The 14,749-nt window shown below is 35.2% G+C and overlaps 1 protein-coding gene across 1 annotated transcript in view; it reads right to left on the reverse strand.

The window, feature by feature from the left end:
• Nucleotides 1-8,937: 8,937 nt before the first annotated feature.
• The window catches only part of ptgfrnb (prostaglandin F2 receptor inhibitor b), a 59,916-nt gene continuing 54,104 nt past the window's right edge, over nucleotides 8,938-14,749 (reverse strand). Inside the window, exons 8-9 of the mRNA XM_042746076.1 lie at nucleotides 10,250-10,555; nucleotides 8,938-9,671 (exon numbers count right to left, since the gene is read on the reverse strand). Coding sequence (XP_042602010.1) covers nucleotides 9,508-9,671; nucleotides 10,250-10,555 — 470 coding nt within the window. The 3' untranslated portion in view covers nucleotides 8,938-9,507. The remainder of the gene's footprint in view (nucleotides 9,672-10,249; nucleotides 10,556-14,749) is intronic.

Consider the following 14,749-nt stretch of genomic DNA (forward strand, 5'->3'; position numbering starts at 1 on the left):
TCACCTTATTTCTTTCAGAGTAGCAACAGTTTATCTTTCCAGATAACGTAGCTCTGACATCACAACACCTAACATAATCACTTGCATTTTATGCATCTTATGCACTTTATTCCCATTTCATTAATGGTATTCATTCAGTAGTTGTTGAATACTCTTGTCTATCTTTTGTAAATAAAATCTATATTAGGCATAACATGTAATCCCCAAATTTCGCAGCAAACACCCTGTATGGAAACGCTCCAGCAACCTTAGGTGGCGGCTATATATAATCCAGGCTTCACAGCTGTAAAGAAAAGTGATAATGCAAACAGCTTTATAGATGGTAACTTTAGTAAGCAATTGAAGGTGCTTATTTTGAAAGAAGTCGAAGTCTGCCAAAAGCTACAAAGGCTTACTTTATCCGATTTTCAATTTCATCATTGAGATTGCAGTCTTCTGATACAATGCTGCCCAGATACTTAAAGGATGGTACTATTGTAAGTGGTTGTTTTTCTAATCTATTTCTAAACTAATTTTAGCAAGAGATACCTTGCTTAAGCACAAGATGACATTAATGTTCTGCTTGAGCAGATGAAAATTGTAACTTAATGAGGGTATGACAACCAGAAAATTAACGTTTTCATCTTGGGGTTGAATGCTTAGGGACATTTTGCTCTGTCTTATTTTGGTTTAGGAAATGGAATAAAATAAATAGATGCCCATTCAAGAGCGGATTCCAAATCTTCAATACTTATCTTGCTGGATCTGTCCACTGCTTTTGACATGGTTTACCACCAGGTCCTCCTGTCAACTCTATTTGCAAAGGGCATCTCAGGAACCACACTCCAGTGGTTTGAGTCTTATCTCTCAGATAGATCCTTCAAGGTATCTTGGAGTGTCCAAGTTGCAACATCTAACTACTGCGGTGCCTCAGGGCTCTGTTCTTGGACCACTCTTTTCTGTCTACATGGCATCACTAAGTTCTGTCATTCAGAAACATGGCTTTTCATATCACTGATGACACTTAGCTCTACCTCTCATTCCATCCTGATAATCCGACTATAGCTGCTCACATCTCAGCTTGTCTAACAGACATTTCTTACTGGATGAAGGACCATCACCTTCAACTCAACCTTACCAAGACAGAACTGCTTGTGGTTCCATCAAACCCATCATTTCATCACAATTTCACCATCCAGTTAGGCACATCAACCATAACTCCTTCAAAAACAGCCCGGAATCTTGGAGTTATGTTTGATGATCAGCTGACTTTCTCAGACCACATTGCTAAAACTGTCCGGTCCTGAAGATTTGATTTATTCAACATCAAGAAGATCAGGGGTCTCATTTATAAACATTGAATATGCACAAAATGGGCATAGAAACATGCGTAAGCAATTTTCCATGCACATATCGTGATTTATAAAAAATAAACTTGCCATAAATATGTACGCACCGTACAGACATTCTAGACCATGCGTACAAACTCTTTTTCCTGGAGTGAGAAAAGTGATTAAGTAAACAACGATTTTAAACTCTGTTTTCATGTCAATAACACATTTACATTAAATACTCCACTCGCATTAATGGAGATAAACAATGAAATTACATAATTTTACAAAAAACATAATTACATACTTTTATTAACAATAGGATAAATAATTTTCCTGTGGTATGCTATGTTTTAATGATAGCAAGGGGTGCTATAGGTGCACTATAATTCATCTTTAAACTAAACTTCAGATCACTGCTGGATTCAGTGGTCGAACGGTCCATTGTCCGGTATAGGACCAATGATAATAGCTTACAACCGAAGCTGCAGGGAGTTGTTGATGAATGCATCTCAACAACATAATGAAAAAAATACAACTATATTTGGAGGATATAACTAGGAGAAAACGGTAAGATTCGCACATTTTCTTTTTAAAATATTTCTCTTAGTGACGAGCCGAATCAGACAAATGTATTTACACTGCAATAAATATGGGCCTATCTGTTTCCACTAAAAATAGCTAAAAAATGTTCATCAGCAAAACTGCATACATTTAATTTGATTTGAATTGTTTAAAACAATTGAAATACTATTTGGCCAGTGTAAAAGAATGAGATCAACTCTTTTCTAAAATATATCTGAGAACAACTTTAAACCATTTTGTTTTTATGGATATTTTCATATATTTATTATAAAACATATCAAAGATACTGGATAATTTTTAGCAATAAAAATTTATGTGTATGGCACAAATGATATTATAGTCCCCATCTCATATTTTTTTAATGTCTCGGTGTTAAACATGGTGTCATGTGCATGGGAATATGCATGGAAATGATATGCAGATGAGGTTATTCAAAACAAGGCGTTGTAAGCTCCATATATGGTTATTTTGGGGAGAAGACAAGCAGGAAATCAAAGTATTCACAATACTCCCATTAATAAAATTAATAAAGCAAATTTTCCACAGAATCCATGCTTATACAAATCTTAAAACTTGTGCAACTGTTGTGCATACGCAAAATCTAGCTTTTGTGCCTACGTACACTTTTAGGATGAAAACTATGGAGAGTTTTATAAATGAGACCCCAGGCCCTTTCTTTCAGAACATGCTTCACAACTCCTTTTTCAAGTCTTGTTCTATTCCAATGCTCTCTTGGCAGGTCTTCCAGCATGTTCTATCAAACCTTTACAATTAATCCAGAATGCGGCAGCAAGATTAATTTTAAACGAGCCGAAAAGAATGCACGTCAAACAATTCAATCTGTTCTGGCTACCAATAGCTGCTCGCATAAAATTCAAGGCATTGATGTTTGCCTACAAAACCACCACTGACTCTGCACCCCTTTACCTAAAGTCATTTCTTCAGACTTATGTGCCCTCTAGAAGCTTGCATTCTACAAGTAAACGTTGTTTTATTGTGTCATTCCAAAGAAGCACAAAGTCACTTTCACAGACTTTTAAATTAAATGTTCCCTCCTGGTGGAATGACCTGCTCAACTCAATCTGAGCAATTGAGTCTTTAGCCATCTTCAAGAATCAGCTAAAAACACATCTCTTCTATCTTTATTTGACCCTTTAACTCTAGCACTCTCTATTCTAATTCTATTCTAAACAGAAAAAACATGCCCCTTTTAGACTTGCACTCTATTTATTTACTAACAGCTTATTTTCTTAAAAAAAAGAAAAAGAAACTAACACTAGCTTCTCTAATATTTTTGTATTCTATTTGTTTTCTTTTTTATTTCCTATACAGTTAACAAAAGCAAAAAAGGCCTCTAGCACTAGCTTGCTCTATTCTTTTCTCTATTCTATCTTTTTATTTAATTTTTATGTATTATATGATTTTTTTTTTTTTTTAAAAACTTGCTACGTGTACTGCATTAAGCTAACCGAGACTTGTTATAGGACTTGCATATCATTGCTCTTTTGTTGATTTTGATTGCTTCCATTGCCCTCATTTTTCAAGTCGCTTTGGATAAAAGCATCTGCTAAATGACTAAATGTAAATGTAATATAAATTTTCAAGTTAGTCAGAATTCACTCACCTTTAAATGCCAGATTTGTTTCCTGCATTCTAGCGAATCCTCTCATTGTAACAAAGGGAAGCCTTGATTTAAATACGAGCTTCATTGATTATAATGGAACATTGTGAGATTGCGATAGAGTGAAGTGAGTGACAGCTTTTTAGTGAGTATATTATGGAAGCGCTATTTGCTTGGTTTGTAGGCTACCTAATCCATTCAGATTTTAAATAAAAGTTTTTCGTGCTGCTAATAGGATCAACTACATAGCTACCCAGTACATGCAGCAAAGTTTCAGGGCTGAACTAAAACCAACCCCATCCAAATATCCCCACTCATCCCACAACGGAAATTCTCACTCCAAGTTGAACTCAAAAGTTGGCAGCCCTGATTAAAGTTGCATTTACAAAATATGATAGTATTGTATAATTATGGTAGATTATAGAACATTTCAGTTCACTGCACCTTCATAAATTGAATTAAAAAAAAAAAAAAAAAAACGAAAACAAACTGACGCACACTCTTTATTCATCATTTTGTAGAAGTAGATTTTTAAAATATTGTTATAGATCTTGTAAATTTTTTTGTAGAAAAGGTATATTGCCATCTTGCGCTAACTAAAGTCACTTGAACGCACATGATGTCATAATTACAGCTTGCTAATGAGTAAATACAAAGTTTCCTGGAGGACTTGAACGAACCATAACACTGCATTGTTTCATACTGTACAAGTCTGACAGCATAAAAGCAGGTTTCAAAACCCCGGGTAAAAAGTGGTGCCAAACCCACAACTAAATTTCAAGTGTAAAATGTACCTTTATCAGGGGTTAAAAGCAGGTTTAGAACAACAATAACCAGGGTCAAGCTCAATGTGAAAAACCATGGCAACTTTTTATATTTACATGGTTTTTGATACCAAATTAGATGAAGAAAATATTGATAACTGAATGTCACTTGATGAATTAAACATGCAGGTAAAAAAAAAAGGTAATATGACATCAGCATAGCATGCTGTACTACTGAAATATGTACTGTGGAAACAGTATATACTGTGCAGTATGCAATAAGCAGTAAGATAGTGTGCAAATCAGAAACTTTAAGGGTTAAAACAAAGCATTTTCAGGCAGGAATGGAAAGTGTCGTATGGATCAGACCGACTGCAAAGAATCCTGAGCACATGAGCACGTATAAGAAGCTGGCATCGCTGGTTCATGATGGATGGATTTGTGCCCTGAGCAGCAGACTGCCTTACAAGGAGAACTGGACCTGTTTGTACACACAGGCACATCGATCCAACATTGTCAGTGTAGATTTATGTCAATGAACCTATTTTTCCACTAATCTAAACTGTGACTGTTTCAGTCTCTATGTCAAAAACATGTCCAGGGGCCATGTCCAAGTTCTTAAGAAGTGCCATTCTTGAAAAAATCTCTCAAATACTTCTTGATTTTTGACAGGTACTGGCATTATATGAAAAAGCATGTGCAATATTTTTGTTGCTACTGGCTTGAATTAGGTTTAGCAGTAAGCGTTGCGTTTTTGTTATTTAATTTAATTTAATTTATTTTTTTTAATTATTATCTTGGTCTTTACAAAAAAAAAAAAAAAAAAAAAAAAAAAAGAGGCAAATTCTATCATTATTGAAACCCTGAAGTTGTTTCAAATCTGTATGAATTTCTTTGTTCTCCTGAACACAGAAGAAGATATTTTGAAGAATTTTGGTAACCAAACATTTGATGGTACCCATTGACTTCCATAGTTTGGAAAAAAAAATACGATGGAAATGGCTACTGTCATCTATTACCAACATTCTTCAAAATAGTTTCTTTTTTTTGTTTAATTTTTGGTTGAACTGTCACTTCAAGAACAATGGAACATTTTATATTTCATTATGTATGTGTGTGTGTGTGTGTATATATATATATATATATATTATATATATATATATATATATATATATATATATATATATATATATATACACACATAGATAGATACATAGATATACAGTATATATATGCATATTGTGCAAATACATTCATAAAAATGCACAATATATGTTGGCACAGTGACTGACAGGTTCAATATGTGCACTTAATTTGTTCCACTCCACCGTTTCTCACCGTAGGTCAATTTACATTGTCTCCATGACGTTGAAGACACCAAAGGATTCCTCTGTCTCCCTGAGCGCTTTAACATTTACACTGAGGAGCAGAGAGTGATGTTCTCATATCACTCCTGCCCTTATTTTAAGGGCACTGGAGGCCACACTGGAAAATGAAACCGTGTTTATGAGCTAATGACTTTATACCAGGAACCACCACATGCATCCCAGGACATTTACAAAGATTGAATGAAAATGGCCAAACCAAATATTTGAGGTGACACTCTAACCTAGTAATACAATAGTACAATCTCAGAAAAAAAAGGTACGGAAGCTGTCACTGGGGCGGTACATTTTCAAAAGGCACACCTTTGTACCTAAACAGTCCATATTAGTACCTAAAAGGTACAGAAGTGTAGATTTTGAAAAGGTACTGCCCCAGTGACAGCTTTTGTACCTTTTTTTCTGAGAGTGTACTGTGATGTTTTTAAAAATGCCATGGTACATGATTATGATTATCATACAATACCTCATAAAAGTACCATTGCACTAGAATGGCTGTACAAGTACATAGTTTCTGTGATGGTTTGGAAGAAGGATATAAATGAATCTGTATGAGGCTCAGGGTTGTCTCAAGAGCAGAACTGCAAATTTAATAACACAAGTAAGTGAGAGTGAATTCGAGAAGAGCGACAGACGGCAGCTAAAAAAAATGAAAAGAAGAGGAAAGTGGAACATGCTGCAATACACAGCCTACAAACTGCCCGTCACAAACGTCTTTCTAGTCACACACAGCCAATCAGCAGCAATTACAGCAGAAGAGTTTCCCAGTGAGTGGAAAAACATGATAAACATGACAAAGAAAACATTTACTGTCATTTCCTTTGAGTACTACGAAGGTATTTGACACATGTATAAAAATATATGGTGCTATCATATAAAATTAAGCAGAAAAGGTGTGTGACTGAGGGTTTCATAAAGATATGTCAGAAAAACAACTTCTGTCATTTCTATTTAAATTGTGCTTTTGAACTTTCTATTTTCTAATCCTGAAAAAAAAGTATCAAGGTTTCTACAAAAACAACAGTTTTCAATCTTGATAATAATCAGAAATGTTTCTTGACCATGAAAATCAGCATTTTAGAATGATTTCTAAAGATTCATGTGACACTGAAGACTGGAGTAATGATGCTGAAAATTCAGCTTTCATCACAGCAATAAACTACATTTTAAAATACATTCATATATAAAACAGCTATTTTAAATTGTAATAACATTTCATAGTATTACTGTTTTTACTGTATTTTTGATTAAATAAAGGCAGCATTGGGGAGCAGAAGAGACTATTGAAAAAAACATTACAAAATATATGCATAGAGAAGCATGAAACATGAAACAAATCACTATTCAGTATGCTCATATGCAAGATGAAGCAGATGATATTATAACATTTTAAATTTATTAATATTGAGTATAATTTATTTCTTTTTGAAAACAAAAGCACTGGACCATGACATCATATCCTGTTGCCCATATTCCTTCTAAAATAATTTTGTAATAATTTTGCATGCTCATTTTTTTTATATTGTGACCACTAATAAATTGGTTAACAATGTCAATCAATTTTTCATTCAAAAACCCAGTCAATGACACAATCGAACACCAATCGTAATTCAGTATGCAAATAAATGCAGGTTCGAAGAACAATTGCACGATAACATCAACACAGTCATTTTCAATGGTGAACAATGTCAAAAGAAGTTTCAAATTTCAACCTCAAAAAGTATAAAGCTTACAAAACCCAAATACAGAAGAATTCTCAAGACTGAATAGATCTGGGAAAAAAAAATTCTAGGTCTGAATTAAAGACAGAAGTTTAATACTGAGGAAAAGAGGTTGAAAACAAACCCAAACTAGAATGTTTGCTGAGCACAAACACTGTGAATATCTACTATATGTGTTTAGCCAAAGACCCTCAGAAGCAGACAAAGCAGAAAAAGGTCGACCGATGCCCTTGAGGTGTCACTAAAAAGGAAAGTACTTGTTCTGGGGGTCTCGTGGCCCTAATGCACAGCAATGAGTTTCAGCGCTACTTTCTCTGTGATGCGCTGGTGGAGGTGCAGAACTGCGGGCCAAGCTGTTAGCAGAGCTTCAAGACCAGGCCCAAGGCACAGATTCAACCTAAGCAAACCCTGACCTCCATGTGACTCAAACTAACCCATCTGTAGGAGTCAATGAGTCGAGATTTTAACAGCTCGAGGGGTGGCCTCACTAGACTTCAGTCCAATTGCTTTCATTCATATTCAAGTGAATGTGGGGTGTGCGAGAATTGTGCATGGGACTTTCAACTATCTCTCTGTACCAAAGTTCTAGTTGGGTGGGTTTACAAAAGACTTTTACCAATTAGGAACATTGATGATACTGATTCACCTCTTGGCTAAACATCAAGCGCTTATTTTCACATCAGTACGTTTACAAGAATATGAACTTGAACTAAATAAGAAAAGAGAAACTGTGATGTTAGCTTAACAAAAGTCAGTGGTCATTACAGGCAGACTAGAGCTGCATCTCAAATGACGCACTAAACACGATGCACTTGCACACTGTTTAGTTTTGCACTATGTACTCAACCATGTAGAGTATGAATTATATAAGGTTATTTTGTCATTCATAATCAGAGTCTGATGGCACCTCCCCCTTCGCTACGTAATTAAAGCTGCGACAATTACGTGCATGAAGTGTCCAACATTCCACACTTCTTTTTTCAGTTATGAAAGTGCATCATCTGGGTATTTAAAGTGCACCTTAGGTTTTCTCTGGTGTTGCTAGTGTATTTTAGGTGGTTGCCATAGTATTCAGGGTGGTTTGTTATGATGTTCAAAGTAGGGCTGGGTGATATGGCCCCCCCAAAAAAAATCCTTCTTTGCATGGCCTTCCTTCTGATCCCAGGATTAGGAAAGAGTGGATAAACTTTATATTTAATGAAGATCCAGACCGCGTCACTAAGAACTTGGTCCTTTGTTCACTTTATATCATGGATTCACACAATTCAATGCAGGATTTTCAGAAAGACTGAAACTAAAGACGATGCTGTGCTGACTATATTGGATCCAAATTACCATACAAGTGTGAGTAACTATTTTTATTACGTGGTCACTATTGCTTTGTCTGTTAATATATGGAAACAGTAGATGACATATTTTAACATTAGAAATGTATTATTTATTTAAAAAATACTACTTATTCAAAAAACTAATTTTTTCAATCATCATATATTCAAATTCATTTTAAATGTTTAAAATCTAGTGTGACTGCCCCAGCTGATAATGCTTGACTAGGTTGGTCAGAGCTGGTAAACTCTGGAGAACAAAGCTGAACGGTACATACATTACAACACAAAATGTCACAGAATCACCGATAAAACGTTGTCTTTCACATTGTGACATGGGTTCAGCTCCTCCCATGTCTTGCAAAACGAGAGTAGCACCAGACTCAGAAGAATCACGGTAGAAATGAGTGTCTTTAAAACCCTGATCTGGAAGCAGATGGTCTCTTTGGAGCTTGAGCAATATAATCCTTCTGTCAATATGTCAAAATCTGCTTGGATCTTGTCAGGTATTTCATCAGAGTGTAAAAAAAAACTTTTTGTTTTTAATGACAGAAAGTTCATAAATCTAATGAAATGTTCACCTGGCTGATATTATAAGAATGTGCTTAGTGCAATATTTGAGTAATTCGCCCTGGTCGTTGACTTTGATTCAGTAGTTATGACTCTGATTCAGTAGTTATTTCCTCTGAGGATGTAGCTTCTCCTTCCAGATGGTGCATAACGTCACGGGACATGTCCCAGCATTCATCAGTTGTCAACACGCCGTCCAGGTCGGCAGGGGACAACTGTACTGTCTTTGTCAATCTATCTCCAGCTCCATGAGTTTGTTGTGAGAGCGTGGAGTAGGTGTTGTGGTTTTACAGCAGCAGTGAGCACAGACTAGGCCCAGGACGAGAGAAACAACGCCTACAGTCACCGAAGCACAGATCCCATAAAGCAAAGGCAGCTTCATTGAGTCCCACACTGAAAGAAGAACAAAAATATACACAAAAATGTAGAAAAAAAAACAACAATAAAAAATTATTTAAACTGCCTAACAAAGAAAAAAATGCTTAAATAAATGAAGTGCATAAATAAATAAGTGCAGAAATAAATAAATGCAGAAATAATAATTAATGCATTAATAAATAAACGTCTGTATAATAAATGCATTAATAAATAAAGAAAAAAATGCACAAATAATATGAATAAATGCATTAGGTAAATACACAAATACATAAATGCATAAATAATAAGTAATGCATGAATATATAGATGTGTATATAATAAAAGCATAAATAAATAAACGCATAAGTAAATGCACAAATAAATAAATGCAAAATTTTTGCAAATGCAACTAGACTATTCCTCGACCAAGCAAATGCACAAGATTTCTTAATATTACACATGCATGCTTCAATACGCATTGAGAAGTTTCGGATGAAGGCAATATTGTTGTGGGAATGAGTTATCAAATGCTTGCAGCCTCCCATTAACGTATAAAAGCTTGACTTCGTTTGGGGGTTACATTTAGCAATTCTGTGCACTTCTTTATTACTCACATGCAAACTTCACATTGAGGAAGACTCTCTGTGAGGTGACCTCTGGCGCTTTGCTCCAGACCCCGGTGGTGGTCGACCGGATCCAGGGGGTTGCGGTGCAGTAATAGCCACCTGCGTCGCTGTCCTGTGTGCTGTGGATGTTAAGGGCAAATCTTCTTGGTCCCAGGCGCTCCAGGCTGCAATCACTGCTGTCGTTGCGAGGGGCCTTGCGCACGACGCCCCAGCGGTCCATACTGGCTAGCAGGAACGCGCTGTTTGAGCCCCTCAGACGACTCAGAAACCACTTCATCTCATAGGCTACATCATCTGACAAGGAAGAAATCACAGAATTATGATTAAAATAATTGTGCACTGTACAGGTCTGGTATAAAGAATGTTTTTACTCAAGAAAAGTTTTGCTCTGCAAGAAAAAAAAAAAAAAATTAGAGGGAACATTGCTTGTGACTTGGGCTCAATTTAATTTTAAAATATTGTTTCATGCCTTTTCCCCTCTCAATATAATACAATAACATTGTGTCATAAGAAAATATTATGTTTCTAATCTACCTCCATATGGACTATAAAAAGCACAGAAAACCGCCTCTAGAGTCAAAAATACTACCAATGAGGACATATTTTTAAGACTGCAAATTGGCAAAATAAATAAATAAATAAATAACATCCCTTTTAAGATGCATTTATTTGAGGATCCTCTACCACTTTTTTTCCCCCTAGCATAGCTTATTATTATGGAGGTTGTACCAAGATCTCATCAAACTGCAAATCTTTCAGCTCCATTTCTTGCACAAGTCGTTTTCCTTCACTAACACACACTGGTTCAAAGAACTAAAGATCAATTAGAAGATGTGGCATGTCCTATAAAAATTAAGCTTTCTGTCTCCCATTGCACAGCAATGAAATGCACATCTATGCACAGAGAAAGAGTGAAGAAGACGACTATAAAGCCACGATGGTCCCAAACTAGCAATTAGACTGACTGTACGACAGCCCACTGCTGTCAAACCCACGCGCTGAACACAATGGCCATCTTTCCCCATTACAGACCAAGACAATGACTGTAGGGAAGAGGAGGAAGACAGAGAAAATGAGAGAGAGAGAGAGAGAGAGAGAGAGAGAGAGAGAGACAACCAAAACATTGGAGGACATTAGGCTTTAAGTAATTGTTATTGCTCTTTCATAGATCAGGAAACCATGACACATTCCTAACAATGCTGTAAACCCTAAAACTACTGTAAAGTATTATGATTTAAACAGCTTTACAGCTAATATAACACACAAGTTTTAATAGAAGAATTAATGTAAATGCATTATTAGATAAATGCACAAATGCATGAATAAACAAATGCATAAATAAATAAATAAACAAATAAATAAATAAATGCACAGATGCATAAATAAATAGAAACAAAACTCACTGACCAATAAGATATAAATAAATTGAAATACTATTTTATTAAATATAAATTATATATATATATATATATATATATATATATATATATATATATATATATATATATATATATATATATATATATATATATATATAAAATCTAAAGTAAATTATATGTGTGTGTCTGTGTAATAATATGAAATAAATATTTAATTTCAGAATCTATTTCATTTTTCTTAAAACCTATTCTTAAAACCTAACAAACACATTTAAAATGACATTTTTATACTTTAAAAATTAAAATTTGTAATAAACTATTCAATTTCATAATTTCACCTTTTTTCTTAATTCTTAAAGCCTGATATTCAGGCTCTCCAGCATGATTTGAGATCTTCCAAAGAGCATTTCAAGCCTCAATAGAAGAAAATCTGACCGATTGTACAAAGAGTCACATGACCAATAGAGAACGTTCCAATTTGTAAACTGATTTTGCATCTTATATTTTTCATATAATCTCAGACATTTAAGCCGTATATCATGAACATGTATGGACGAAAAACCAAAGGCACATCAAGGTGATACAGATGCAGAAGCTGGACTAGAACCTGGACTAAAACTAGAATCTTTTCAGGGATAGCAGACACATAGAGCCTTACATAAGAAATAAAAGATGGTAATGAAGCCCCGCAGCTGAGGGGAAGTAAAAGCTGTTCATCCCCTAAGACTACTGTGTTACTGATCTGGCAAGGCTTTGGACTTAGGAGAAAATAAAGCAGTGGAGAATGAGAGCTATTAGACTAATGACAGATTACAATGAGTTAAAGCATTTTTACAGGTAAAACAACATGGCAGGATTTGTCTCGAGGAAAGGTTGTTTGCATTACAGCTGACACAATCTGATCTCTACAAGAGATGATAATACTGTAACACGCAAACTCATAATAAAACACATACAGACTCATAAACACATAGACTCATAAACTCATAGAAAAGAAAACTCACAAGAGATCTCATTGTGTCCTTATGAGTGTTGTTATTGTTAACTAATGAAAAAATTGTTAATTGAAATTAAGTTATTAAATGAAAACCTTAAACGGTCATAGGCCAGCTGATTGGCCAGCTATCCAGTGCATTGTTATTGACCGAATACCTCAAGCGTGTGATGGAAATGTTATGCCCCTTAACATACTGTTATGCCATGTCCCGGTGTTCTAACAAATAATGCTACCTATCAGATTATGCTACCAACACTGTATCTGTATTTATCCTACTGTAAGGGTTGGTTTAGGGTAGGGGCAGGGCAGCGGTTCTCAATTCCAGTCCTCGCGCCCCCTGCTCTGCACATTTTGTTTGTTTCTCTTATGGCTTTAGACGTTTGTTCTATTCAAATGTAAGTGCCCTGCGAAGTAGACATCACAGGATATTCCACCATGATTCCAGTTCATCGTATATGATGTCATATTTGTCCGTGTGTGAAGACGTCGCGCAGCACAAAACTTAAAGTGTATTTATTTACAGAGGTATATGATGTCACACTTGTTCATGTTTGAAGACGTTGCGCAGCGCAAATCCGTGAATGAATGTTCTGAAGTGAGGTAAACTTCAACAAATTTCCCCTGCTCAGGGAGTAGGGAGCAGTGAACACTGTGTAGGGACCATGTCAATGGGAACACAGTTCATGCACGGAGCTCACTTCATCGAGCTGGTTATCTGAATCAGGTGTGTTAACAAAGAGAGACATGCAAAATATGCAGAGCTGAGGGGCGCAAGGACTGGAATTGAGAACCGCTGGGGTAGGTGTAACGTACATGTTAATAAAGGATTTTGCTTTCGAATTATGCTACTATCTGTTTTAATGGGAGATAGCAAATTCTGACAGGGTAGCACAAATCGTCAGAACACCGGAACGATGAGACAAAACCAATAAAACCCATTACAAACGAGGCATTTGTCGTATCCAGTAGGGACATAATTACGGATTATAATGACTTATACTGTCTTTTTTATCCATTGCATTGCATCGCGCCACGTAAACATAAAACCATGTCTGCATTTGTGATCAGAGAAATGACAAACAACAAGCACTACTCTACACTGCTCAAAACTCACATTTGAATCATCAGTGGAAAATCCTTTATTTTTCAAAACGTACTTACAGACTGTGAATCAGAACAGCAGGCATTGTAGTCTGGCAAAACTGACAAAAGAATATAACAATTATAAAAAAAATTAAAAAAAGTACAAACAAAATGAAAACGACTTGCAATTTTGACCTTTTCTCAGAATTGCATGAAAAAAGACAGAATTACGAGATATAAACTCTAAAAATTCAGAATTGTGTAATAAAAACTCAAAATCTGAGATTAAATGTCAGAAATTCAAATCAAAACAGTGTGAAAAGTCAGAATTTTGAGACATAAACTTAAATAAATAAAATAAAATAATAAAATAAATGCTCATAAAAAAAAGAAAGAAACTCACAATTGTGAGATAATAATAATAATAATAAAAAAAATGTTTTATACTATGGCGGAAATAAGCTTCCATAATTTTCTGGTACTGGCTTCTACATGAAGGAAACGTGATGATAATCAAAACTAGGTAACTTAAAACAAAGCAGCCTATATTTTTGAAGGATTTTATGAAGGAACCTAAACTACAACTCATAAATAACAGGTTATTATATGAAGTATAAACACAACTGAGACGAAGCACTAAAATGATAATAAAAACTAAAATAATAGTGCGGGTCACCTTGTGCCGTTGTCAAACGGTTTTAATCAGACATAAAAAAAATCACATAACAGTAAGTGCTTGATATTAACATATATCTGCATACATTACAATAACTCTTTGAACTGTGTCTACGTTATAACTCATAATACATGACGTCTTGATCTTCAGGCAGCATGACATGTTCCTGCATGCTGAAAAACACACAGAGCATGACCCTGTTTCACATGACATCAGTCTTTTCCCAACATTAAACATTAATTTCCAAGTTTGTGCTGCAATAAAGGCAAGCGCAGACATGCTTGAACCCGATTCCATTAATGTCCTCATAAAAACTCATTTATTGCCTCATTCTGATGTTGAAATACTTTCTC

The sequence above is a fragment of the Cyprinus carpio genome, chromosome A1 (genome assembly GCF_018340385.1).
Source record: "Cyprinus carpio isolate SPL01 chromosome A1, ASM1834038v1, whole genome shotgun sequence".
In the NCBI taxonomy this organism is placed as follows: domain Eukaryota; kingdom Metazoa; phylum Chordata; class Actinopteri; order Cypriniformes; family Cyprinidae; genus Cyprinus; species Cyprinus carpio.